This window comes from Anolis sagrei, chromosome 1 (assembly GCF_037176765.1).
Source record: "Anolis sagrei isolate rAnoSag1 chromosome 1, rAnoSag1.mat, whole genome shotgun sequence".
NCBI lineage: Eukaryota > Metazoa > Chordata > Lepidosauria > Squamata > Dactyloidae > Anolis > Anolis sagrei.
In genome coordinates, this window is record NC_090021.1 from 302,929,474 (window position 1) to 302,954,407 (window position 24,934).

Sequence of the window (24,934 nt, forward strand, 5' to 3'; positions counted from 1 at the left end):
ACTTTCTATCCCTGTGATCACTGGATTTTGAAAAAAATTGGCTTGTTGTGGAGACTAAGATTGATGTTAAAGCTTCAGTGGAGACATTTTTCCCCATAACTTTTTTCAGAAATGAATTTCCCTTCCTAGGGGTAGATTTCTTCCACTTCCTGTGGTCTCACCCCCATTCTTAACTATGAGTCATTTGTAAGTCAGATATTTGTAGCTCAGAAACTGCCAGTAAAGACTTCAAATAATCTTCATATTTGTTTCTTTATTATAGAAGACATAAAAAGAACATGTGATCTCAGAAATTTGCAAACTTTATTGTGCAAGCCATAAAATTGACCTATTTATCAGCTAAGCAACCTGTGCTCAGTTTAAGTGTCAATTGCCTAGCAGAAATCTCTCTTCCTCATTTGTGCAGAGGAGTTTTTGTCAGGATGCAACTGACTTTCATAACAGTTTCACCTACCCCATCACTATAAATAAGCAAGTAGTTGTGTGAAACATATTGACCATGGTGAAGATCAATTTGCTTACCAGTAACAGAGGTTCTTTGAGTAATATCTGTGCATTCACATAACCCCTCCCTGCTCCGCTTTCCTGCACATTCAGTTCTAATGACACGTTAGACTATAGGTTTGGTGCATACCTTATGCCAAAGCTACTCAACTCTAGAATATTGCTAGATATCATGGCAGCCAATGGAAAACATGGTGGCTCTTGTTTTTAGACAAGCTATGCTTTAAATATTTATTGGTGTTGTTTTAAATGTGTAAGCAAGTTGAATAATAGTACTATGCTATGGTAATGTATTGTGTGGCAATGTCCAAAAATTAGAAATAATGGATGCCTATCTTTTTGAAAATAACAGATTCATGACTTAAAATATGCAGTTAGAGATATAAACAGAGCCATTCATCTCTACCCCAACTCAGCCCACTTATGCTTAACAAGGTAAGATACTATTATCACATACACTGAGCTGTTCATTCCTCCAGGAACGCTTTACATGTAGTTTTTTCTCTTATTTTTTCCTCTTGTTTAAAAACACCACAAAAAGAAAGACAGTCAGATGCACTCCTAATTCACCAGAATAGCAGAGGGCGAGTTAAGTAAGACCCTTTCTACACTTCCATAGAAAGTCCAGATTATCTGCTCTGAACTAGATTATATGGCAGTATTGACTCATATAATCCAGTCAAAGCAGATAATGTGGATTATCTGATTTGATAATCTGGATTATATGGCAGTGTAGAAGGTAGTGTGCCTCCTGCCTGGATCCACAGCTGTTTCAATACATTGTGATGTTGTGGTGCTAAATTCGTAAACACAGTAATGACTACATAACGTTACCATGTATTGAACTACTTTATCTGTCGATTTGTTATAAAACATGTTTTGGTGCTTGATTTGTAAAATCATAACGTAATTTGATGTTTAATAGGCTTTTCCTTAATCCCTCCTTATTATTCAACATTTTCGCTTATCCAACATTCTGCCGGCCTGTTCATGTTGGATAAGTGAGACTCTACTGTACAGGAGATCTGCTTGTCTGTCATTTCATCCTATGTCTGAGTGCATCTACACTGCAGAATTAATGCATTTTGACACCACTTTAACTGCCATAGCATAATGCCTACTCCTGACACTTTACACCAGCGCATTTTGGAGTTAGGATTGCTTTGTAAATCAGGAAAGTTTGGATGTGGTGGACGATCTGTTGCTTCACTGTGTCATGAGAATGCTACGTTGATACATGTTAAAATAGTGACAATTTTGTATTTGCGGTCTCTATGGAATAGAAAGGATTTTACAACTACAGAAAGCCTGACACAGAGCATTCTAGATCTGAGCAATTTCTCTCAGAATCTTAATCCCACCATCCATTAAAACAATTGTTATTTTCTGGAAAATACCAGGACCAAAGGACCGATATAAATTAAGGGACCACAGCTTTGAATAGTATTACATTAAAGGACTATGATACAGTTTCACATGAATTCCAAGCAATCTATGTTTTTTAAACATTTTATTGCAGAGGACAATATTTACTGGATATGAAGAAGTTTGAACTTGCAAGCTTCTGCATATATCAAGTTGCAGAAATGGATAAAGGTATAATGTCTTTCTGTTTGGTTGTACTTTTTCTTCATGTCAAAGAAACACAGATATCTATATACAATAACACAATAGAAGTTGCAACATGTATTCAAACAAACATTGTGTGTGAATCACAAAACAAAATAGAGATAGAAAGTTCCTTGCTTGTATATTAGTCCTTGAGACAGTTAGTGAACTTCAAATATAATCCCAATGGTCTCCGATACAAAATATATTCCGAATGCTGATATTAGTAATCCTTGAGACCTTAAATAAACTGAAAATACTTGTAGTCCATAAGAACGTAAACAAATTATGTATAGTCCTTGAGACAATCAGTGAACTAAAATCTTGTCCATATGGTCTCCAATGCAGAATACACTCCAAATGATGATATAAGTAGTCCTAAAGACCGTAAATGGATTGACAATACTTGTAGTCCTTGGGAACGTAAACAAATCAATACTTGTAGTCCTTGAGAATGTAAACAAATGACAAGGATCCCCGGGTTGAGTTCGCCTTGTTTCGGGAGACTTCCCCTTCTTCAGAATGTTTCTTCTATTTGCTAGCAGGTGGTTCACACCCTACATCCCTGAGTGGGTGATAACAATAACAAGCTAGCAACATAATAGATATGCCAACAAAGGCACCCAAACCAAAAACACTTAGTGATGATAACATGCAATACAGTAAAACAGACTCCCCACAAATAATTACTCATGTCTTGAATGGAATGCTGGCCCTACAGTGAGTTCTTCAGTTGTGAGCACTGTGGTTGCAGGGAAACAGGAATTTAAATGCATAGCTAATTACAAACCGGCAGCTGGAATGTAAATTGTTAGTGGATAAGGTGGATAATGGGGCCTGTTATAGAAAGCAGCTGAGGTCCAGTCTGTCATTAAGACCGGTAGGAAAAATTGTGTTGAGCTTAAAAATCCAAAATGCTTCCTTTTGCAAAAGAAAATTCTTAGTGTCCATGTGTGGCTTCGTGTGAATTTTTTCTATGATGCAAAACTTGAAGCTGGAAGGTGTATGTCCTTTCTCCAGAAAGTGAGAGTAAAGAGTACAGTCATTGTATTTGTTTTTTATGCGAGAGCGATGTTCCATTATTCTGACCTTGACCGGTCTACTTGTTATACCAATATAAAGACGGTCACATGGGCATAGAATACAATATACACAATTTTCTGTCGAGCAGGTGGTCAAATCATTTAAAGGTATAGTGATTTTCATGGTGGGGTGTGTGAATTGTAGAGTTTTCAATGACTGTGAGCAGCATTCACAGTGCCCACAGTAAGTATGTCCTTTAAGGCTAGATAGACTTTTTTTAGGTTTAGTGAGATCTGATGACATCAACATGTCCTTTAAATTTTTGGTGCGTTTGTATGCTACCATCGGTGTGTATTGGCAGCCTGGAATATCCTTGATCATGTGCCAGTGTTTCTTGATTATTTTAAAGATATTTGAGGAGAGTTGTGTAAGTGTGAGAGGCCAGATGATCCTGTTAGAAGATGATTTAGGTGAACTTTTTAGAAGGTGAGATCTATCTATATCGTTAACCTTCTGAATGGCTGTGTCCACAACCTTAGAGGGATAGCCTCTGTCTTTGAATTGTTTGGCAGTGTATAATCCAGTTCAAAGTAGATAATCTGGATTATCTGATTTGATAATCTGGATTATATGGCAGTGTAGATCCAATCACAATCCTTGATGACTACAACCTTGTGCCAGGATGTGGTTGAGTTCCAACAGGCCTGTGATCTGACTTTATATTAGAAAACTTATTTTTTTTTGTCTGATATAAAGGGCATTTATAAAGTTGTTTAGTGGTTTGACTTTGTATGCTAAGATTGGAAAATCTCTTAAAATTACATATTTATGACTATTTATGTTAGAGATTTATTCAATTTATATCTATTCTGAAATGCACAGTAATGAATATTTTGGTCATGATCAATTTCTCTTTAAATCCCTTACAGGATTCCTTGAATGTTCCCTTGTTCAAGAAGCACTTGTTCAGTCATTTTGTCAGAATCATAACAAGGCTATTGAGTGTGCTCAAGCTGCTGCCAAAAAGCAGCCTGAACCTCCCATGTTTGTTCTTCTCGGAAAAATCCAAATGAAAGCCAAAAAACACAAGGTCAAAAACTTACAATCTCTGTAAATTTGAAGGGGATTTTTTTTTTTTTGCTTTTAAACAGTAGAATATAAGAATTGCACTGTCTGAGTTGTGAGGTATTTCCAACTCCAAAGATATTTCTGCATACTTAGGCTGGAGGCCCCTTCTACAATGCCATATAAAATTCAAATTATATACTTTGGAGTTACAATTACTAGCGGTGTAGAATAATATAATCCAGTTCAAAGCAGATAATGTGGAGTATCTGCTTTGATTTTTTTTTGTGTCAGGAGCAACTTGAGAAACAGCAAGTTGCTTCTGGTGTGAGAGAATTGGCCGTCTACAAGGATGTTGCCCAGGGGACACCCAGATGTTTTGATGTTTTACCAGCTTTGTGGGACGCTTCTCTCATGTCCCCACATGGGAAGCTGGAGCTGACAGAAGGAGCTCATCCACACTCTCCCTGGATTCGAACCTGTGACCTGTCAGTCTGCAATCCTGCTGGCACAAGCGACTTCCATCTGCGTTGATAATCTGGATTACATATGGCAGTGTAGAAGGGGCCTTATGCTCAGTAATGCTAACGTAGTGTTAGGGTTCTACTTGTTCCATGTTTGTGGTCTACTTTCCATTATTTTGGGGTCAGGTAGTTGCTGGGCATAGTAATTGTAAGTTAGATGGTGACATGCTGAACATATTTTTGATATATCATTACTTATTTTGAGATCTCCTGTTTGAATCTTTATCTGCATTTTTATTTGTTACTTTTCTTAGTATCATAGTGTTACAGCATTTAAGTGCCAACATGCTATTTTACAAATGCGCTATAATGAATTCTGATTTTTTTAAAAAGAAGGTGAAAAGGATAAAACGATGCATGTGTGCCCCTCAGGACTTTTCTTTTGCTGCAATATATCTTGTATATTTTTTACAAAAATAATTCCTATTAGAGGATGAAAATAAAAAGTTTCAGCTGTTACCAGAATTTTCAGCAAATAGTATTGGATAACAAGGATTCCCGGATTTCCTGTGCACAGTGAAACCACTTTCTTCCAGTTTTAAACTGCATCAAATGGTCAGTGTAGATGGCCACTAGGTCCAGCTCTCTTTTGACCCAGGTAGATTAAGCAGCTGTACACAGACGGACAACTATACAAAATATATATTTTAAAAAAAACCTCAAACATCAAACAGCCTAAATATAAAAGGTAATAAGAACATTGTAATTATAATAATGGGAAATGTTTGAGCAGAAGAGAAGTCCCTCACATTCTCCATTTAAGGTCAGTCAAATTTAACTTCTTAAAAGAACACTTTTCCAGTTTTTCACGTGCAGTACTGACAGACCACAAGATGAAGGGTCTTTATATGCAAATGTGATAAAAGAATACCAGGCATCTAGAAATTTATATTTGTTGCCAGGTCTTCTAACCATTCAGAGTTTAAATGCCAGTTTCTCTAAGGGCCCTTCCACACAGCCATATAATCCAGAGTATCAAGGCAGAAAATCCCACAATATCTGCTTTGAACTGGGTTATCTGAGTCCACACTGCCATATATTCCAGTTCAAAGCAGATAATGTAGGATTTTATTCAGATGTGTGTAAGGGGCCTAAGACTGTCTAAATTCGATCTATCCAATTCATTACATTAAGCTCCTCAAGGATTTTTCACTAGCTGGTTATCTCCATATGGGCTGCTATCAGTAGCAGAGAGATCATGGCCACAAATAATAATGTACCATTGCTTTCAAGAAATGCTGAATGGTAATAAAGGTACTCCACAGTATTGTATTGGTTGGGTACAGGGATGCTATTAGCTTGCCTCCAAGACAGGCATGTAGCCGGGGGTGGGGGGGCTTTGGGGGCTTCAGCTCCCCCCCCCCCCGAAATTCTCATGGTGGTCTGGGAAAAGGCCTTACTGGTACATTATTTAAACTGTTATGTTTATTCATATCATGATCTGATCACCATGCTCAATATATCTCATATGCATGGGGATATTGGGGTAACGATACAAAAGCTTTGCTAGGGTAGACCCTCTTTCACACAGATTCAGCCCCTCCCCCCCGAATCAAACTCAGCCCCCCCCCCCCGAATCAAAATCCTGGCTACGGGCCTGCTCCAAGAGAACGGGATGTTCAACTGAATATGCACCAAAGAGCCCCTGTCTGCACATTCCCATGATCCCAAAGTGAAGCATTGTTTATTGATCATAGAGTTGGAAAAGAACACAAATCACATTCCTTCAGCTTCAGAGGAAGGAGCCCCCGGTGGTGCAGTGGGTTAAACCCTTGTGCCGGCAGGACTGAAGACTGACATGTCAGAGGTTTGAATCCGGGGAGAGTGCGGATGAGCTCCCTCTGTCAGCTCCAGCTCCCAATGTGGGGACATGAGAGAAGCCTCCCACAAAGATGGTAAAACATCAGAAACATCCGGGTGTCCCCTGGGCAAAGTCCTTGAAGACGGCCAATTCTCTCATACCAGAAGTGACTTGCTGTTTCCCAAGTCACTCCTGGCATGAGGAAAAATAAAAGAAGAGGGAGGTAAATCAGAAATGTCTTGAAGGCATCCAACAACAACCACAGCAGACAATCCAATAAATAATGATAAATTATCTCAAGTGCTCATTCTTATATATGTTTAGATAAGTATTTGAATGTGGTAAGGGCCACTTCTGAAATACAAGGAGGACTTTTGGGTGTCTGGGAGGTCTGTTTCTCAGGCATGTCTAGTACTTTATTATGAATCTTTTGCACAAATAAGCCATGATTTTAAGTGCTTCGATTTTCCATGTCAATAGGAGCAGTTGATCATAGATTGTCAACACATTGACAATGCTTAGCTTTTCATTTTGTTTCAGGATGCAGTGGCCAGTTTTAAACAGGCCTTGAAGCTGCTTTCTGGTTCTGCAAAAAGTCCACCTAATACATTTGAAGCTGCGGAAATGTATTTTCTTATAGGAGAATGCTACATGGAACAAGTCTGCTTAATAGAGGTATCTATTCCTTAGTTTTAACTTGATTTTAAGCGCCGTAAATGGAAATTTTGATTGCTGGGTTAAAATGAGTAAAGAGTAAAATCTATCAAAACATTTTTTATTGATTTGCTCAGGTTTTTGTAAAAAAAATAATATTGACCCCTTTATGGCCATCCCAATAAAAGACATTTATAGAATTGATGATGTGGGGAGGGGGAAGTCAGTGATAAGCCAGTAGTACTTCTGCTGTATATCTCATGGAAATTTGAACTTACTGTATATACTTGAGTATAAAACTAGTTTTTAGCCCTTTTCTTAGGCTGAAAAGCCCCCCTTGGCATATACTCGGGTGAGGGACCTGCCTGGAAGACGTGGGGCTGAAAGCAGGGCTTTGTTCAGCCCCACGCCTTCCTGCCAGGATCCTCACCTCTCCACACAACAACCCAGCTCTCCTTCCTCTCCTCCTCTCATGGTGCTAGTCTTTCCCACTTCTCCTTATTCATATACACACAGCATTTCCCCAAAACGTATAGTTAAAATAAACTATGGTGATTATTGGAAGGTTACGTAAGCACATTTACATTGAAGAAGGTTAGAATAATGATTTAATCAGAGTTGGACATTAATAACCAGCTGTTATTAATGACAGCTGGTTATTGGAAGGATTGTGACTATTTCATTACAGCATTATCTTTGGCTCCAAATTAAACCAAAAAGTCCTCATGATCACAAAAGAGATTTTTCTAAGGAAATATGGTTAAAAATCACTTGTTTTATTAAGTATTCTGAAGTGGTGCAAGCAGACCACTCTGGTGTCCTTTGTGGGTGAAGAACAGAGTATAAATACTCTAAATTAAATAAAATAAACAAGTAACCTGCAAAGATTTCTGTTGCCCCTTTTCTTATTAAATAAATCAAAAAGAAAATTTATAAAAACCTCCTAATTTTTAAATGTTGATACTCTTGCTATTTCATAAAAGGTAGTACTCAGTAAAACTGCTTTATGTTATCTTTTTAGGCATGTGAGGCTTTTACTTCAGCTGTCAAGCTATATCCACGTTATGCAGATGCGTATTATCAGCGTGGGCTCTGCAGAATGTACCTCCAACGAGCTAAAAGCATATTAGATTTCAACAAAACGCTTGCTGTCGCACCAAACCATTTTCAGGTAAAGGATAGCGTGCCTATTCAAGGTCTGTAATAAGTAGTAAGTAAGATGGAAATAGAAGTCTGAAGGAAAATGTTATGATGCTACTAAATGCAGCTTTCCTTATTTAGATATAGTCTACATTCCCATTGCTGTTCCATTTTCTATGAACAGCACAAGATATCTGGCCTGTTAATATGCCTTGTCTGATTTCTCATTTTCCTTCTTTCCTCCCTTCTGTTTGATGTGTCCTACATTATTCTTCACTCAAGCAATTTTTTTCATATATTTGAGATGGGAGTAAGAATGTTTCTTTCTTCAGGATATTGCTGAGCCACAATTCCCAGGATTCGTCACCATTGGTAATGCTGGTTAAGGCTGCTAGAAGTTGCAGTTCCACAGCATTAAAAGGCTTACCCATTTCTCATTCATATGTTGTGCCTGAGGCAAGAAGCGTGCAGGATGCTTCATAAGATGGCCGGCAGGATTTAAGATAATCTTATGCACCCCCTCTCATAGAATCTCTTTCACCCTTTCCTTGTATTCTCATTGTTTCAGCTGATGCTAACTTTACCCGAGAATTGATCCTTTGACAATTCTGTTGCTGTTGGAAATTAGCCACACAGGGCCAACAAATAATAGGTTTCTTTCCCATTCAAACAGCAGCATCTTAGGCCTACTTTTGCAATAGAAGGAAAGAATAAAACTCATCCTGTGTGCTATGTGATCTTGATAATAATACTCCCCTAGCAGTTGTTATATGTACTTAAATATTACATCAAAAAGTGGTTTTGCCCTTACAATATAGACAACTGTAAACTCAACAAATCAAATGACATAAGGGAGCAAAGATTCTTACTTAGGCTTCAGAATGCTAGTTTGGTGGAAATTCTGAGAGTGGAAATGCCAAGACTGTTACAGTATATTTTAAAGTAATTCTTCTGATGGACTTTTATCAGTAGTTAGGTTTTGTCTTTATTTATTTCAAACATTTGTACCCTGTCCTTCTCAACCGCCGAGGGGGACTCAGAGTAGCTTACAATCAGCAGCAATTCGATGCCAACACATAGACCATAACAATATAACACAGATTCAACATTAATTAAAACATTAAATTATAAAATAGTCATTTTAAACATTTTAAACATTTTAAACTTATTAATAATAATAACAATATAGCAATATAGATCAAAGATAGCCTTTTTCATATTTTCATTCTTAAGTAAGAATCATGTTCAGACTGAGGCTGAATTCACATCTGTGAGAATGGGATTTGGTGGGAAGGCGATGTATGTTGTAACATTAACAAGAGAGTAAGAAAGGCTATTCGTTGCTAGGTTTATGCATATCAGTAATATAACACCCCCCACAGATGCCATGGGTGTGTGATCTAAAATAATCCAATACAATAAATATATTACCATTCAAGAAATTCCCTTTTGTACTGCAGTGGCTTCTGGGAGGGAGGAACTATGTGGCTTTCAAGACCCCTTTTAGTTCAGATTAAAAAGTGTGACTGGCTTTCAGTGGGGTCAAACTGGGGCAGGATCGTGCTCATTCGGGCTGGGGTATAATTCTAGTGTGGATTCAGCTTTACTTTGCAATAAGATGCATTGCGTGATTTACTTTCAAACACAGAGAGATGCAAGCTTTTGGGATCTTTCTGAATGATCACTGGAAGTATTTCTCTCAAATAATTCTCTAGGTTCTATTTTTATCTGTGTTGTATATAAACAGAATTTGAGTGGAAATATTTTTTGCTATGTGGAAAATAGCTCTGGTTTTGTACCTGCTTTAAAATATATGCCAAAATATGGTATATGCTGCCCTGCAGGAAAAAAAGAAGCTCGGTCTGTATAAGAGGAAGGGGAGCAACTGTGGTCCACCAGAGTCCAGCTAGCATAGCTAGTGGAGCGGGATCATGGATGCTGCATTTAAGTGAAGTCTGGAGGTCACTGTCAACAGCCTACGGTCTACATGAATGAATTAATAAGTTTCAGTTAAAATAAGAATTTGGAGGGTAGGGAATAGTTTTCAGAAAATTCCTGCTCACCCAGACACCTCCAGAAATCACAGTAAGCCGTAAAATGGATATTTCCATGTCTCTTGACTTGTCATAGATCCTTATCAGATGGGTGTAGGGCACCCATCTGTAGGGCTGTGGAAATGGGGCCCTCAGGAGTACCAGGGAGGCAATCACATGACGTAAGGGCATGACCAGTAGGACTCCATTTCCGCAGTGCATGGAAACAGAGCTTACGCCCATCTTCAGGAATCGGGTGTTACCCAACTCCAAACAGTCTTAAGATGGAAGAAAGTGAGGGAAAGATGGATAAGGACATGGGATGTCTGTCCATCACTCAAGTCAGGGAAAGACAGGAGGGAATGGGGTAAGACTTTCCCTCTGCTTTCATCCATTTCCCTGTTGTCATCCCCCACTCCTTCTAATGAAATCCTTAATGCCCAAATTGCTTCCCTCTCCCCACATCAGAAGGAACATTTTTTGAAGGTTATTTCAAGTCTCAGGGGGGTAGGGGAGGGTCTGCGGATGTGGCTGGCCATTTGTTTGACTATTTTATTCAGAGCATGATTACATCAGACGTAATTGGGAGATGCAAAACTATACATTTCCCTACTCCAGTGTTAGTGAATGACTGAAAAAATAATTCTTTCTAAGGAAGGAGATGTGTAACTTTTCACCTGAAGATGAGGAATAACTGAATTGTGCTGCAACACTGGGTTATATTATGAGGAAAACATCTTTGAAAAATTATAGTGACTCAAATTGTAATAACTTTTTTACATAATGGGAGGAATAGGGTTATGTTATCTGCCATAAATGACTTTGTTATGAATACATCATGTATTTGTACGTAACATGTGACATTTTTATATTCACCCTTCCACCAATTATAAGAACATTAAATGCACTATTGGAGGAACAAACACATTTTTTCAGATACAAATGATAAATTCATTTACATTTACTGTCCAAGGGCTGACTACATTTAGAATTTTCCTGTGGAACAGGACTTTATTGGTAACACAGCTGATTCTCAGTCTTATAAATCATTTTTCTTCGTGGTCTCTGCGAATGCACACTTGTGGAGAGACTGCGCCTGCGCGGGCTCCAACGGAAACTTCTATATTTTAAAAACTTTCAAGTTTTGGCGGTAACCCCGCCCAGCCCCGGCAGGGGATAAAAGGGCGCCCCGCGCACACCGATCCAATTCCTTTTTTTCCGCCGCACGGCTCGCTTCGATACTTCTACTTGGATAGAGTTTGATAGCTTCTCGTCAGAGTTTTTCCTCGAGTTGTTTGACTGGATTATGTCAACAACTCGTTTCAAAAGATGCGCGAATTGTCCGAAGAAGATTCCTGACTCGGACTCTCACGCTCTTTGCCTTTTGTGTCTCGGTGAGGCACACATTACTTCCTCGTGCCGTCATTGTCAATCGTTGACAGCACAGTCCCGTAAAAATCGGGTCCACCGACTTCGATACCTTCTGTATCAGCAGTCTTTGGCTCCGGTTCCCTCGACATCGACATCGGCGTCGACGTCGGCAGCGATATCTAGGCCTTCGACATCAGCTTCGACGTCGAAGGCAGCATCGACACCAAGACCTGTCAACCCATCGGCGGGGGCCGAGCCTCGCCAGACAAGGGCGAAGAAGGCTGCACAGAAGAGGCCGAGAGCAGCGATGTCGACAACCTCCAAACCTTCGGTGTCAACAGCTTCCAAGGCTACAAAGCCGACGAAGCAGAAGGCCCCATGCACGGTCACGACCGAGACCGTGCGCATCCGGCACTCTTCCACCAGTTCTGTGGCGTCGGTGAGATCGGTCAGGTCCACGAGGTCGACGTCGGCGACTCCGCCATCTTCCACGGCGGTCCGTATTGCCTTCCGCCGGTCTCAGGAGGAGTCTCGGCGTGCCTCTACCTCTTCCTCCGTCCCGCCCACCCCGGGCAAGTCGGTGTCGAAGACATCTCAACCACCGGCAAAGAAGAAGAAGACGATGCCGCCTCCATCCTCGTCTTCTTCTTCTTCCCGAAAGCAAACCACCGCCTCCTCGGCCACCTCGTTGGCGAGGTCGTCGCCTTTGCAGCCGGTCGAGCCCCAGCCGGCCCCTCAGCCTGCCCAGGAGCCGCAGCCCTTGCCAGAGCCACCGTCGGAGCAACCCGAGTCCCCGGTGATTTCGGTGGACACGGTGATCGAGGCACCAGCTCGACACGTGACAGCCAGACAGGAGCTTTTCCCGTCGGTCGTGGCCTTGACAACTGTGACGGCAAGACAGGAGACTTCTCCAGTGCTGGAGACTCCGGAAAGGGGCAGGCAGACTATGAGACTGGCCTTGGCCCGTGCCAATCAGGCTTCAACCTCCAAAGCCCCTCCAGTGGCCCCGCTGCAGCGCCCGAGTAGGGATGTCTCCTCATCCCCTCCCCCTCAGTCAGTGGCAGCTGATGACGAAGAGGATGGCGAGTTGCCGGGATCGGTACACTCAGGATCTGTGTTGTCTCTCGGGATCGAGAGATCACCTACTCACGACGCCTATGAGGCTGACCCTCCATCTCCTACTGACAATGTCCGAGCCTTTGCAGATCAAATGGCTCGTATGGCTGAAGAACTGGGCCTGGAGGTCAAGCAAACTTCCAAGGCAGTACAAGACCCGGTGTTCAAAAGGGTGCAAGCAGAATCCCCACCTGCTCCTCTTCTACCCTTCCTTCCCTACCTCCTAGAAGTGATCCAGGGCTCCTGGAAGACCCCTTCCTCCATCCCTCCTACCTCCAAGAAGATCGAGTCTTGGTATAGAACGGACGATGAGGGCTTGGAGTGGCTGAAACACCATCCCGACCCTAACTCGGTGGTCGTGAAGGCGGCTCAGGGGTTCGGAAGGCAATCATCAACGCCATCCGACCGTGAAGGGAAGAGATTTGATGCAGTGGGCAGGAAACTGTACTCCGGTGCCCTCCTGCTGGCCCGCATGGCAAATTATGGCGCTTGTATGGGCGCATACCAACAGATCCTTTGGGAGAAGGCAGCACCACTCTTCCAAAGAATGTCTGAGGAGGACCGATCTGCCCTTTCCACCCTGGCTCAGGAGGCGAACTCTTTGGCCCATCACCAAATGCAGATGGCCAAACACACGGGGGACACCGCGGGCAAGATGATTGCCCACGCCGTGGCAATCAGGAGACATGCATGGCTCAGATCCTCTGGCCTCTCTACATCCTCGAGGCAGGTGATCGAGGACCTTCCGTTCGATACCCTGGGACTCTTCAACGCGGGTACGGACGACAAGTTGAAGGCGAATCATGACTACAAGACCTTGGCCTCGAAGTGTGGGTTCGAGAACCAAAACCAGGCGCAGAGGACCAGATGGTTCCAGTACAAGCGCCGACACACGGTCCCGTACCGTACCATACAGTACCGGCAGCCTACCCGCCCTCTGCATGCCTCCCAGCAAACCCACCCTCAGCAACCACAGCAACAGAGAAGGCAGCATCAGCAGCAACGCTCCCGATCCCGCCAGGCCTCTGGAGGCAACCAAGCTAGGCGCCGCATTTGACGCCCTAATGGACGATACCGTTTGCTCTTTCATTACCGATGTTGTTCCCATGTCCCTCCCGATGGCACCCACCCTCTTCCTTCCATCCGGCTCGACACCGTTCAGGGATCGCCTGACAAACTTTCTCCCTGCATGGGAAAATATCACCTCAGATGCATGGGTTTTAAAGATTGTCGAAGAAGGTTATGCATTGGAGTTCGAAGAGCTCCCACCAACGGGGCAAATTGTCGATACCGAACCGTCCTCAGCCATTCTGAAGGAGGTCGAGACCTTGCTTCTAAAGGGGGCAATCTCCCCTCTCCCGGACTCCCAAAACCATCGAGCCTTCTTCTCCAGATACTTTACTGTCCCAAAGCCGGACGGCTCCCTCCGCCCCATCCTCGACCTCAGGGACTTAAACTCCTTCATCGAACCTCAAAAGTTTCGGATGGTGACGGTATCGTCCATTCTCCCGCTCCTCAGGCATGGGGACTTCTTTGCGTCCGTCGACCTTCGAGACGCTTATTTTCATATTTCCATCAGAAAGCATCACAGGCGCTTCCTGGCCTTCAGGGTAGCGGGGCAGACGTACGTCTTCGACGTCCTCCCGTTCGGTCTCGTGACGGCACCGAGAACCTTCACCAAATGCATGTCGGTGGTCGCGGCAGTCCTCAGGAGGGAAAAAATCTGCATTTTCCCGTACCTAGACGACTGGTTGTTGGCAGCACGCTCCCAGGACCTTCTGCGCCTCCAAGTCGCAAAGACGCTCTCCCTCCTCGAAGACCTCGGCCTCCAGCTGAACGAGGGGAAGTCCCATCTCGAGCCCACCACCTGCATAAAGTTCATCGGCGCCATGTTCGATTCTCTCTCCCAGACAGTCTTCCTTCCGGAGGAGAGGTTCAGAGCTCTTCGTGCCGAGGCGCTCAAAGTACGTCGATCCCGAGTGGTCCCCGCGAAGCAGATACAGGTCCTCCTCGGGCACATGGCCTCCACGGTGATGGTGACACCATTGGCGAGGCTCCGCTCCCGTCCCCTCCAGAGATGGTTCTTGGACCACTTCAATCCCATGCGGGACAGTCCTACGAAACGCCTGCTGATACCGAGGTCGGTAAAGGACTCTCTAAACTGGTAGATGGACCGCCAGCATGTCTGCAGAGGCGTTCCATTCCACCCAGAACCCCCGGCTGTCACGATAACGACAGACGCCTCGATGTTCGCATGGGGATGCCATACAGGAGATCTCGCAGTCCACGATCTCTGGTCTCCACAGGAGAAGCAGTGCCACATAAACTACCTGGAACTGCTGGCAATCTTCAAAGCTCTGAGGGCGTTCGCTCTCCTGGTAGCGGGGAAGTCGGTCCAGATCCTCACGGACAACATGGTGGCAATGTTCTATGTGAACAAGCAGGGAGGAACGGGCTCGAGAAAACTGCTCAAGCTGTCGCTGGAACTCTGGGACTGGTGTGTGGCCAGGTCGGTGTCGATAACAGCCTTGCACCTCCCGGGAGAGGTCAACGTCGAGGCCGACGCACTCAGCAGAACCAAGGCAACTTCTCACGAGTGGAAGTTGAACCCAAACGAGTTGGCCAAGATCTTCAGGGATTGGGGGCTCCCGACCGCAGACCTCTTCGCGTCGCCGCAGAACGCTCAGCTTCCTCAGTTCGGTGCCCGGCTTGCTCCGAACACGGTACCGGGGTGTCTCGGGGACGCGTTCCTCCTGGACTTGTCGCGGCATCTGCTCTACCTCTTCCCTCCCTTCCCGCTCATCTCGAGGGTGATCGAGAGAATCCAGTCGGCGCGAGTGAACTGCATCTTGATCGCGCCAGAATGGCCACGACAACCGTGGTTCTCGGTCCTTCTCCAACTATCCGAGGGACGGATGAGACGCCTTCCACTTCGGCAGGATCTACTCTCCCGGGAAGACGGTCAACTTCTCCACCCCGACCTCGCTTCTCTGCATCTTTCGGCGTGGAGGATCCAGTTCTGAGGTCCCTGTGTCCAGGAGTCCTCCCGATCCTGGAGGCAACCAAAAAGTGCTACTCGGCATGCCTCAACCGCTTCCAGGCCTTCCTCTCCGAGAAGGGCCTTGACGACCGCCAGCCTTCGATACCGTCGGTCCTCTCGTTCCTGCTGCACCTTACCGAACGAGGCTTGTCGTTGTCATCGCTCAAGTCTCACTTGGCAGCCATCTCTTGGCAGCTTCAACGGACAGGAGAGGCCTCCTTGTTTAAGGAGAGCTCAGTGAAGACCTTCCTGCGGGGTTTCAACAACCTACACCCCCCAGTCCGCTCCCCGACTCCGGGGTGGGACCTTGACCTTGTACTGGCCCGGCTCGCACAGGAGCCTTTTGAGCCAATAATGTCGATCGACCTGCGACTTTTGTCATGGAAGGTAGCATTTCTTGTTGCTATCACCTCGGCCCGTCGGCCTTCGGAGCTTGCGGCACTGCGCGTGGACGAACCATATTTTGTTGTCCACGAGGACAGAGCAGTCCTCCGTACCGACGTGAACTTCCTTCCCAAGGTAGTGTCCCCGTTTCATGTGAATGAAGACATTGTCCTTCCCTCGCTGTGTCAGTCCCCCTCCACCCCGAGGGAGAAAGAACTTCATATGCTCGATGTGCGGAGGGCTTTGCTTTCTTATAGGGACAGAACCGCTCGGTCTCGAAGGACTCAGAGACTGTTCGTGGCGTATGCCCGAGAGAAGTTGGGCTTGCCGGTCACGGCACAACGCCTGTCCCACTGGATCACCTCGGCAATTGAGCTTTGTTACCAGCTTGCCCGACAGCAGCCTCCTTCGGTTGTCCGAGCTCGGTCAACCAGGGCCATGGCGGCTTCAACAGCCTTCCTTAAAGGGATTCCCCTGGACGCTATTTGCAAAGCGGCCATTTGGAAGAATCCTCAGACATTTGTCTCACATTATAGACTAAATACCAGGTGTACACCTGACATGGCCTTTGGGAGGGCGATTTTGGGATCGTGTCCTTCATAGGACCCAAAGAACTTTTCTGGTGCTGGTCGATACCGAGACTGTCTTCGGTACCGTACATTGTTGTGAATGTTATTTACCATGTTTTACTTGAATTCAATTGTTTACCGGTGCCAGTGAATGTAATTGCACCTTTACACTTGATGCCTTATTGCCTGGGGCACAGGCAACCTTGCACTATAGCCTAATGGGGCTCACCACGGGTAGTGTTTGTGTCGATATCGACGCCTTTCTTTGCCTCGCTAATGTGTTTTGCACTTGTTTACAAAGCTGTTTTTTGTGTAACCACTTAATGTGCCCTCATTCCAATGAGTGTCTTCGGAAATAACTATGTGTTTTAATTCAAGGGTCATGAAACAGTTCTTATTGTTCGAGAATGCCCTCATTTATTGAGTGTCTTTCACTGTTGATTGGTCACCCTCACGTGACCGGGAGGATCACGTACTCCCATAAGTTTATGCATGGTACCCTTCTTCGGAAGTGATTGCAATCTCTTGTTTGGTAACTGTTTGCACTTAATAAAATTGTTTGGCCCTTGACTCGACTAGTCGGTTTTCATTTTTCCCGCCTCCGGGACCTGAGCTTGCTAGTCTCCACAAGTGTGCATTCGCAGAGACCACGAAGAAAAATGGTAGGTTACATACCTGTGACCATCTTTCTTCGAGTGGTGCTCTGCGAATTCACACTAACCCGCCCAGCCTCCCCTCTATGCAAACCTCCAATTTCTCGCTACCGTAGCGGCGTAGGAATTGGATCGGTGTGCGCGGGGCGCCCTTTTATCCCCTGCCGGGGCTGGGCGGGGTTACCGCCAAAACTTGAAAGTTTTTAAAATGTAGAAGTTTCCGTTGGAGCCCGCGCAGGCGCAGTCTCTCCACAAGTGTGAATTCGCAGAGCACCACTCGAAGAAAGATGGTCACAGGTATGTAACCTACCATTATTGGCAGCTTAGAGTGTCAAAATACTGAGTTTTTATTCTTTTGTTGGACATTAAGACAAAATGATCTACATATCAGTAGTTTTTGTTTTATAATGTATTTTTGTTTTCCTACAAAGGCATATTTAAGCCGTGCTGCTTATTATGGGAGCAAAGGAAGATTCTCTAAGGCAATAATGAATTGTACAGAAGCCATCAAAATACAGCCGAAAAGCGTGAGAGCCTACCTGTACAGAGGAGCACTGAAATGTTATAACAAGGTAAACATGCCTATTGGTACTTTAGCATGGGTGAGACAGGAGGAATCTTATGCAATGTTGTTATAGGTGAAGGTAGATGTTTGAGTTTCACTACTGGTTTCTTAAATACATAATAATAAATAATACCATCATTCCTGGGGCAATCTTAATTTAAAAGAAATAGTTCTGGAGAAAGCCATCCCTTTTAAAGATCAGGAATAGCCTTGGGTATATTGCTGTTGGACCACAATGAACGAGTGCCATTTATAAGCTAAAAAGCTCTATATGGCTTAGATGTGGACTATCTGCAAGACTGTATATTATGAATGTGCTCAAGATTCCCCACCCCACCCCACCCCACCCCGGTGCAGTCCCATCATTGCTAAGGCAGTGGAAATGTAGGGGAGACTTTCTGATGGCTGAGTCAAGATTGGAGACCTTGCACACGGGACGCTGGTCTCCTCTCTGCTTTTCTTCTGCTGACAAAGATATTTTTTATTTAGATAGGCTTTTAGCTGTTAAGTGGTCATTACAGGAAGCCTTTTTCCATGATAGATTGCTCTGTTTTAAATACTTTAAAGCAGTTTTATTGCCTTTTTATAAGGGAATAGTTCCATTTAATACATATGTATATGTGTGTGAAATTATTGCTTTCCCCTTAATTTCCATGTTGGGAGGAATTTGAGATATAATTTTTTAAAAAAGTAAGAAAAGTTGCTGCTTATTCCAACAAAAAATCTGCAAAAATAGGACTATGGCATGCAGTTTTCATGATTTCTGTGTTCCACTTAATATGACTGATGCTGCAACATTTTTTTCCTGAAGACTTACAAACATGCTGTTCAAGATTTAACTAAATCTATAGAATTTGATAATACATGCATGCTGGCATATTACAACAGGGCAATTTCCTATCACTTACTGAAGGACTACAAAAATGTAAGTATAGCTTTTCAAGTGAGCAGTTCTATGATATAATAATAATATAATATAATAATAATTATAATTATAATAAGCATATTTCACTTTCAGATTTAACTTTGTATTCATACTTTTATTAATTTGTTTGTCCTAGTCTGTCATTGTACTGTACAGAAAGTCCTCAAGTTACAAACAAGATAGGTTCTGTAGGTTTGTTCTTAAGGGCTGAGAAGGGCAGCATACAAATATAGTAAATAAATAAATAAGTTGAATTTGTTTGTCGGAACAGGCACATTTTAAAGTGTAACTCCAGCCAAATAGATATATAAGTAATATATAGCATAGAGAAGAGTTAACACCCCTGTGATGTTTGTTTTGCTGTCTGTTCCTCTGTTCAGAAGATTTCACTTTCTGTCCCTGTGGTACTTGGATTTCCAAAAAATTGGCTTGTTGTGGAAACAAGGATTGGTAATAAAACTTCAGTGAGGACACCTTTTCCCCATGATAACTCTTCCAGGAGTGAATTTCCTTTCCTGGAGGTGTTACCTCGTCCCCGTTCATAATTATGAATCATTTGTAAGTTGGATGTTTGTAACTCGCTGACTGCCTGTAAATTAAATTAGGATCCCCCCCCCCCCCCCAAGCTTATATGGGGTATAAGTCACAATTTTTGTTAGAGAACAGAACATTTGAGCACCAGTCTTTATAGTTATCCCAGGTAGGAAGCAAACAGGCTCTGAAGCTTTGAGGCCATTCAATTCTAAGGATCCTCCCCAGTCAAGAAGCAGCCAGGCTTTGAGGCTGCAAGGCCATTCAATGCTAAGGATTCCCCCAGACAGGAAGCAGCCAGGTTTTGAAGCTTCAATGCCGTTCAGTGCTAGTCATGGTGGCCAATTGCAACATACACGTATATAAAGCCCTAAATGGTTCTGGCCCAACTTACCTGTCCGAACGAATCCCCCTTATGAACCTGCAAGGACTTTAGGATCATCTGGAGAGGCCCTGCTCTCAGTCCCGCCATCATCACAACTACGGTTGGTGGGAACGAGAGACAAGGCCTTCTCAGTGGCGGCCCCACGGCTATGGAACACTCTTCCTAGGGAGATTAGATCAGCTTCCTCGCTCCCATCCAGAAGACATGGCTATTTGAGTGGGCATTTGAAAATACAGAATAACGGCTATAATAATGGAATAACTGGAGCTGGACATTCTTTTAATGATTATCAATTGAAGTATGTTTCATTATAATGTTTGATTTTATTGTTGCTGATGTTTTTTATATTGTATATTGTAATTGTGTCCTTGGTGGCATTGAATCCTTGCCTTGTAAACCGCCTCGAGTCGCCATAAGGCTGAGAGGGGCGGTATAGAAATGTACTAAATAAATAAATAAATGTACTAAAATTGCTGGAAGAAACATTAACAACCTCAGATATGCAGATGACACCACTCTGATGGCCGAAAGCGAGGAGGAGCTGAGGAGCCTTCTAATCAAGGTGAAAGAAGAAAGCGCAAAAGCCGGGTTGCAGCTAAACATCAAAAAAACCAAGATTATGGCAACAAGAATGATTGACAACTGGAAAATAGAGGGACAAAATGTGGAGGCCATGACAGACTTTGTATTTCTAGGCGCAAAGATTACTGCAGATGCAGACTGTGGCCAGGAAATCAGAAGGCGATTACTTCTTGGGAGGAGAACAATGTCCAGTCTCGATAAAATAGTAAAGAGTAGAGACATCAGACTGGCAACAAAAATCCGCCTAGTCAAAGCCATGGTATTCCCTGTAGTAACCTACGGATGTGAGAGCTGGACCTTAGGGAAGGCTGAGCGAAGGAAGATCGATGCTTTTGAGCTGTGGTGTTGGAGGAAAGTTCTGAGAGTGCCTTGGACTGCGAGAAGATCCAACCAGTCCATCCTCCAGGAAATAAAGCCCGAATGCTCATTGGAGGGAAGGATATTAGAGACAAAGCTGAAGTACTTTGGCCACATCATGAGGAGACAGGAAAGCCTAGAGAAGACAATTATGCTGGGGAAAGTGGAAGGCAAAAGGAAGAGGGGCCGACCAAGGGCAAGATGGATGGATGGCATCCTTGAAGTGACTGGACTGACCTTGAAGGAGCTGGGGGTGGTGACAGCCGACAGGGAGCTCTGGTGTGGGCTGGTCCATGAGGTCATGAAGAGTTGGAGGCGACTGAACGAATGAACAACAACAACAACAACTAAAATGAATGCTTTTATACAGACTATTTTATTACTTTTGTTGAAACTTGGAAAAGTTATTTTCAGCCTCTGTTTTAATCACTAATAAACATATAGTAGACACCAAATTCTCAGAGGTCCTATTCATTTGAAAAGGAAATTGTATAATTAGACTGGAATAATGTATTGTCAAAGGCTTTTATGGCTGGAATCACTGGGTTGCTGTGAGCTTTCCGAGCTGTATGGCCATGTTCAAAAGCATTCTCTCCTATTATTGCTCAACCAGAATATCTTCATACAAGAGGGAATTCCTTATTCTAGCAAATGCATTTCATGATACAGATTTTTCTGCACTTACAATGTGACTTTCATTCTTGTAGGCGTTAAAAGATTATGGGGTTGTTCTTCTCCTTGAGGCAAACAAGGACATTGTCTTGAAAGTCCTGATCAACCGTGGACTCGTCTATATAGAATTGGAACAATATATGGATGCACTAGAGGTTAGGTATTTTTCTTGACGAGAAATTGCTGGGCATAATAACTGAAAAATATAGAACACAGAATATCCTGTACTAGCTGTCCCCTGCCACGCGTTGCTGTGGTCCAGTCTGTGTATATGTGTTTTGTGGGTGTGCATATATTTGTGTATATATATAGTTTTGCACATGTGTTGTAATGTATTCCTTGGGTTTTGTTTTGTTTTGTTTTGTTTTGTTTTTGCTTTTTAAGTCTCTTCTGCTATGTTTTTCAGTATTTTTATGAGTGATGGTCACTTTTTGGCCTGATAGGTGTATTGTGTCCAAATTTGGTGTCAAATCATCCAGTGGTTTGTGAGTTATGTTAATCCCTCAACAAACATTACATTTTTATTTATATAGATATAGGAATGCTTGTAAATAACTATTTCTGATTATGTACAAAATTTAACAACATAAAAGAGGGTTTTCAGTCAACAGAAACTGACAAAATGGAGGTTATGTGAATTGGTAGTTCTCAGGTCAAGGAGATGGATAAACACCAAGCTCTGAATGAGCTTTCACTGAACAGGTGCAGAGCTTGATAATACACTTAAATTAATCTTTGAGCTTTGGACTCAAGAGAGCTTGGTTCTTTATAAGCTTTTGGCCCTTCTCATTTGATCTGCAGCCTATGACTTTTCTATGATAGCACTTACTTGGCCAAATTAATTTAGCATAATTTTCAATCTAGATTACTGTAATTTGCAATAAATGTTTTGAAAGAATCCATACATATACAAGGAAGCCACTCTATGGTGGGGGACATCTAAAAACTGTAGTGAGTCTTTAGGAACTATATAGCTATCACTGAACTACTCGGAAAACACTGCTCCAGTCCTTCTGCAACACTGCAAGCTCTACAATTATGGTGAAAACACTATTAATCAACATTCAAAACACTCACAGAACCTGTTGGCAAATAATATAAACAAATGTACTAGTGTCGCAGCATCTACTGAATAGTGCCAATATAATCAGTTGTATGTATCAGAAATATTTTATTCTATTTTTAGGATATTACAGAGGCAATGCTGAGTAAACCAAAGGACAGTCAACTATTAAAAGCTATTGGGCAGTGCTACCACAGGTAATGCTGATTAATAAGATTTTGGAATGTTTTTATGTTACAGTTTACAATTAAGTTAATGGAGGTTTTACAAAGTTGAAGCAGAATGAGCTGAACAAGAAAGTAATAACAACCAAATACATTTTTTTTCTTTTTGAACTGGATTCCAAGTGAAATTGGCATGTTCCATCCATGCTTGAGTGAACAGTTAGAAGTCTTTTTGTAGCAAACACAAATGTCTGTTTTTACCTTCATGGTGGTGTCTCAAGCCGAGTTTGTCACTTTCCTGCATTGCATACCCAGTCTTGAAATAAGAATAAGAGATTTCCTATTCCTTATGAGCCATACATATGACAAACCTGGCTTGAGGCACCACATGCTGTTATTGTTGTTGCTAGCTATTTTTGTTATGTTGTTTTATGCTGTTTTATGGTGTTTTAATTCTTATTGCTTTATTTTAATTGTATTCTGCCTGGGCCTGTGCCCCATGTAAGCCGCCCTGAGTCCCTTCGGGGAGATGGAGGTGGGGTAGAAAAATAAAGTTCTTCTTCTTCTTCTAAGTGTAAGTGGGAAGGTAATGGTGCTCCACACAGTCATGTAGGCTTTGGAGGAGTCAGCACCACCCCCAGATTCGGACACAACTAGACTTAATGTCAGGGGAAGCCTTTACTATTATGCAATGTGTTGGTTTATTGTTTATGTATTTGGGTTAGGGGGATGTTCTTTTTTTCCTGTTTTTGTTTTACCATTATTCGCTGCTTTGAGTCCCACATGTGGGAGAAAAGTGGGATAAAAATAAACAAGCAAATGAAGGAGTCCCAGTCCCCTTTTGGGGCATCAGACTCCAAAAACTTTGCTGGTTTCTCCTCTCAGGATCATTTTGGTCCTGGCTGTAACCATATTTAAGTCATCGGGGTTTTTTAAACCACTGTTTGTTTTCTGCTTATAAATGCATGTATATTGATTTTAGACTTCAGAAATATGAGGAAGCCGTGCAGTCATTTTCTGAGGTTATTAAAATAGATCCTTTTTCTCTGGATGGCTACATTGGACGAGGAAATTCATATATGGAATATGGTCACATAGAAGGCACTCAGCAAGCCCAGAAGGACTTCTTGATAGCAATACACATGAATCCAATTTCTGTGAAGGCCCGACTTTGTTTGGGATATAATTTGCAGGTAATGTGTTTATGACTCTGCCACCTATCCTGCTAAAAACAGGAAGCCAATCTGAAATTGATCTGTTTGTTATTTGAAGGATTAGGTCACTTACATTATTTGAGAAGGACTAAAGATTTAGATGTTTTGCTTGGACATGAAATCTTTAGAATTCAGTTATAGAAGGCAATATTATTTCCTTATACCTTTTGTAGGCAAAATGGAGATGGAAAGATTTATCTTCAGTATAAAATAATAATACTCTTATAATATTCCTTAACAGCTTGTTGGCTTTATCTCCTGTTTTTTTTGTTTTACCTGATAGTGCAGCAAAGCAATTTAAGAGAAAAAGGAAGAAAGGCAAAAAGAGACATGTGGGAAACAAATCATTCATTCAAAGAAAAAAATAAACAAATACCACTGTGAAAAATGAAAAAAAAATTTTTTTAAAAATTTACAAAAGCTAAAAAACAGTTTTTTCATATGAATTTGGGTTTTTAGGGATTTATTGGCAGAAATTTGCTTATGTCTTTTTCTGTCAGATGAGTGGAGCAATTTTCTCCAGTTCTTCTTTCCTGTGTAGTCTCCTAAAATCTGTGTTAAAACAGTTTGAGAAATGATGTGGAGGTTGCAGAGGGTAAGGCGAATCAGGAAAATCTTGCCTACTGTTGGAAGTGCTGCACACTTTTGTCAGCAGAAATCTCCATTGGATTAAAAACCTTTTACATACAAAAAGAGCTATTTCTAAAATCTTTGGATCGAAGACAATGAAAACTGGTATTTCAATTCTAATGTCTTGTAGAATTCTTGAATAAGCTATTTACAGATTGGAATAATTCTCAGGATGAATTATAGGTAGTGCCAGGCCCGTAGCCAGGATTTCGATTCTGGGGGGGGGGCTGAGTTTGTTTCGGGAGGGGGCTGAGTCTGAGTGAAAGAGGGTCTTCCCTAGCAAACCTTTTGTATTGTTACCCCAATACCCCCATGCATATGGGATATATTGAGTATGGTGATCAGATCATGATATGAATAA

At 42.6% G+C, this 24,934-nt stretch overlaps 1 protein-coding gene across 1 annotated transcript in view; it reads left to right on the forward strand.

The window, feature by feature from the left end:
* Positions 1-24,934, forward strand: part of TTC6 (tetratricopeptide repeat domain 6) — a 56,748-nt gene that overhangs the window by 24,470 nt on the left and 7,344 nt on the right. The window contains exons 11-19 of the mRNA XM_067467841.1: positions 857-939; positions 2,024-2,100; positions 4,065-4,225; positions 8,201-8,350; positions 17,917-18,057; positions 18,862-18,975; positions 21,538-21,657; positions 22,689-22,762; positions 23,712-23,922. Of these exons, the coding sequence (XP_067323942.1) occupies positions 857-939; positions 2,024-2,100; positions 4,065-4,225; positions 8,201-8,350; positions 17,917-18,057; positions 18,862-18,975; positions 21,538-21,657; positions 22,689-22,762; positions 23,712-23,922 (1,131 nt within the window). The remainder of the gene's footprint in view (positions 1-856; positions 940-2,023; positions 2,101-4,064; positions 4,226-8,200; positions 8,351-17,916; positions 18,058-18,861; positions 18,976-21,537; positions 21,658-22,688; positions 22,763-23,711; positions 23,923-24,934) is intronic.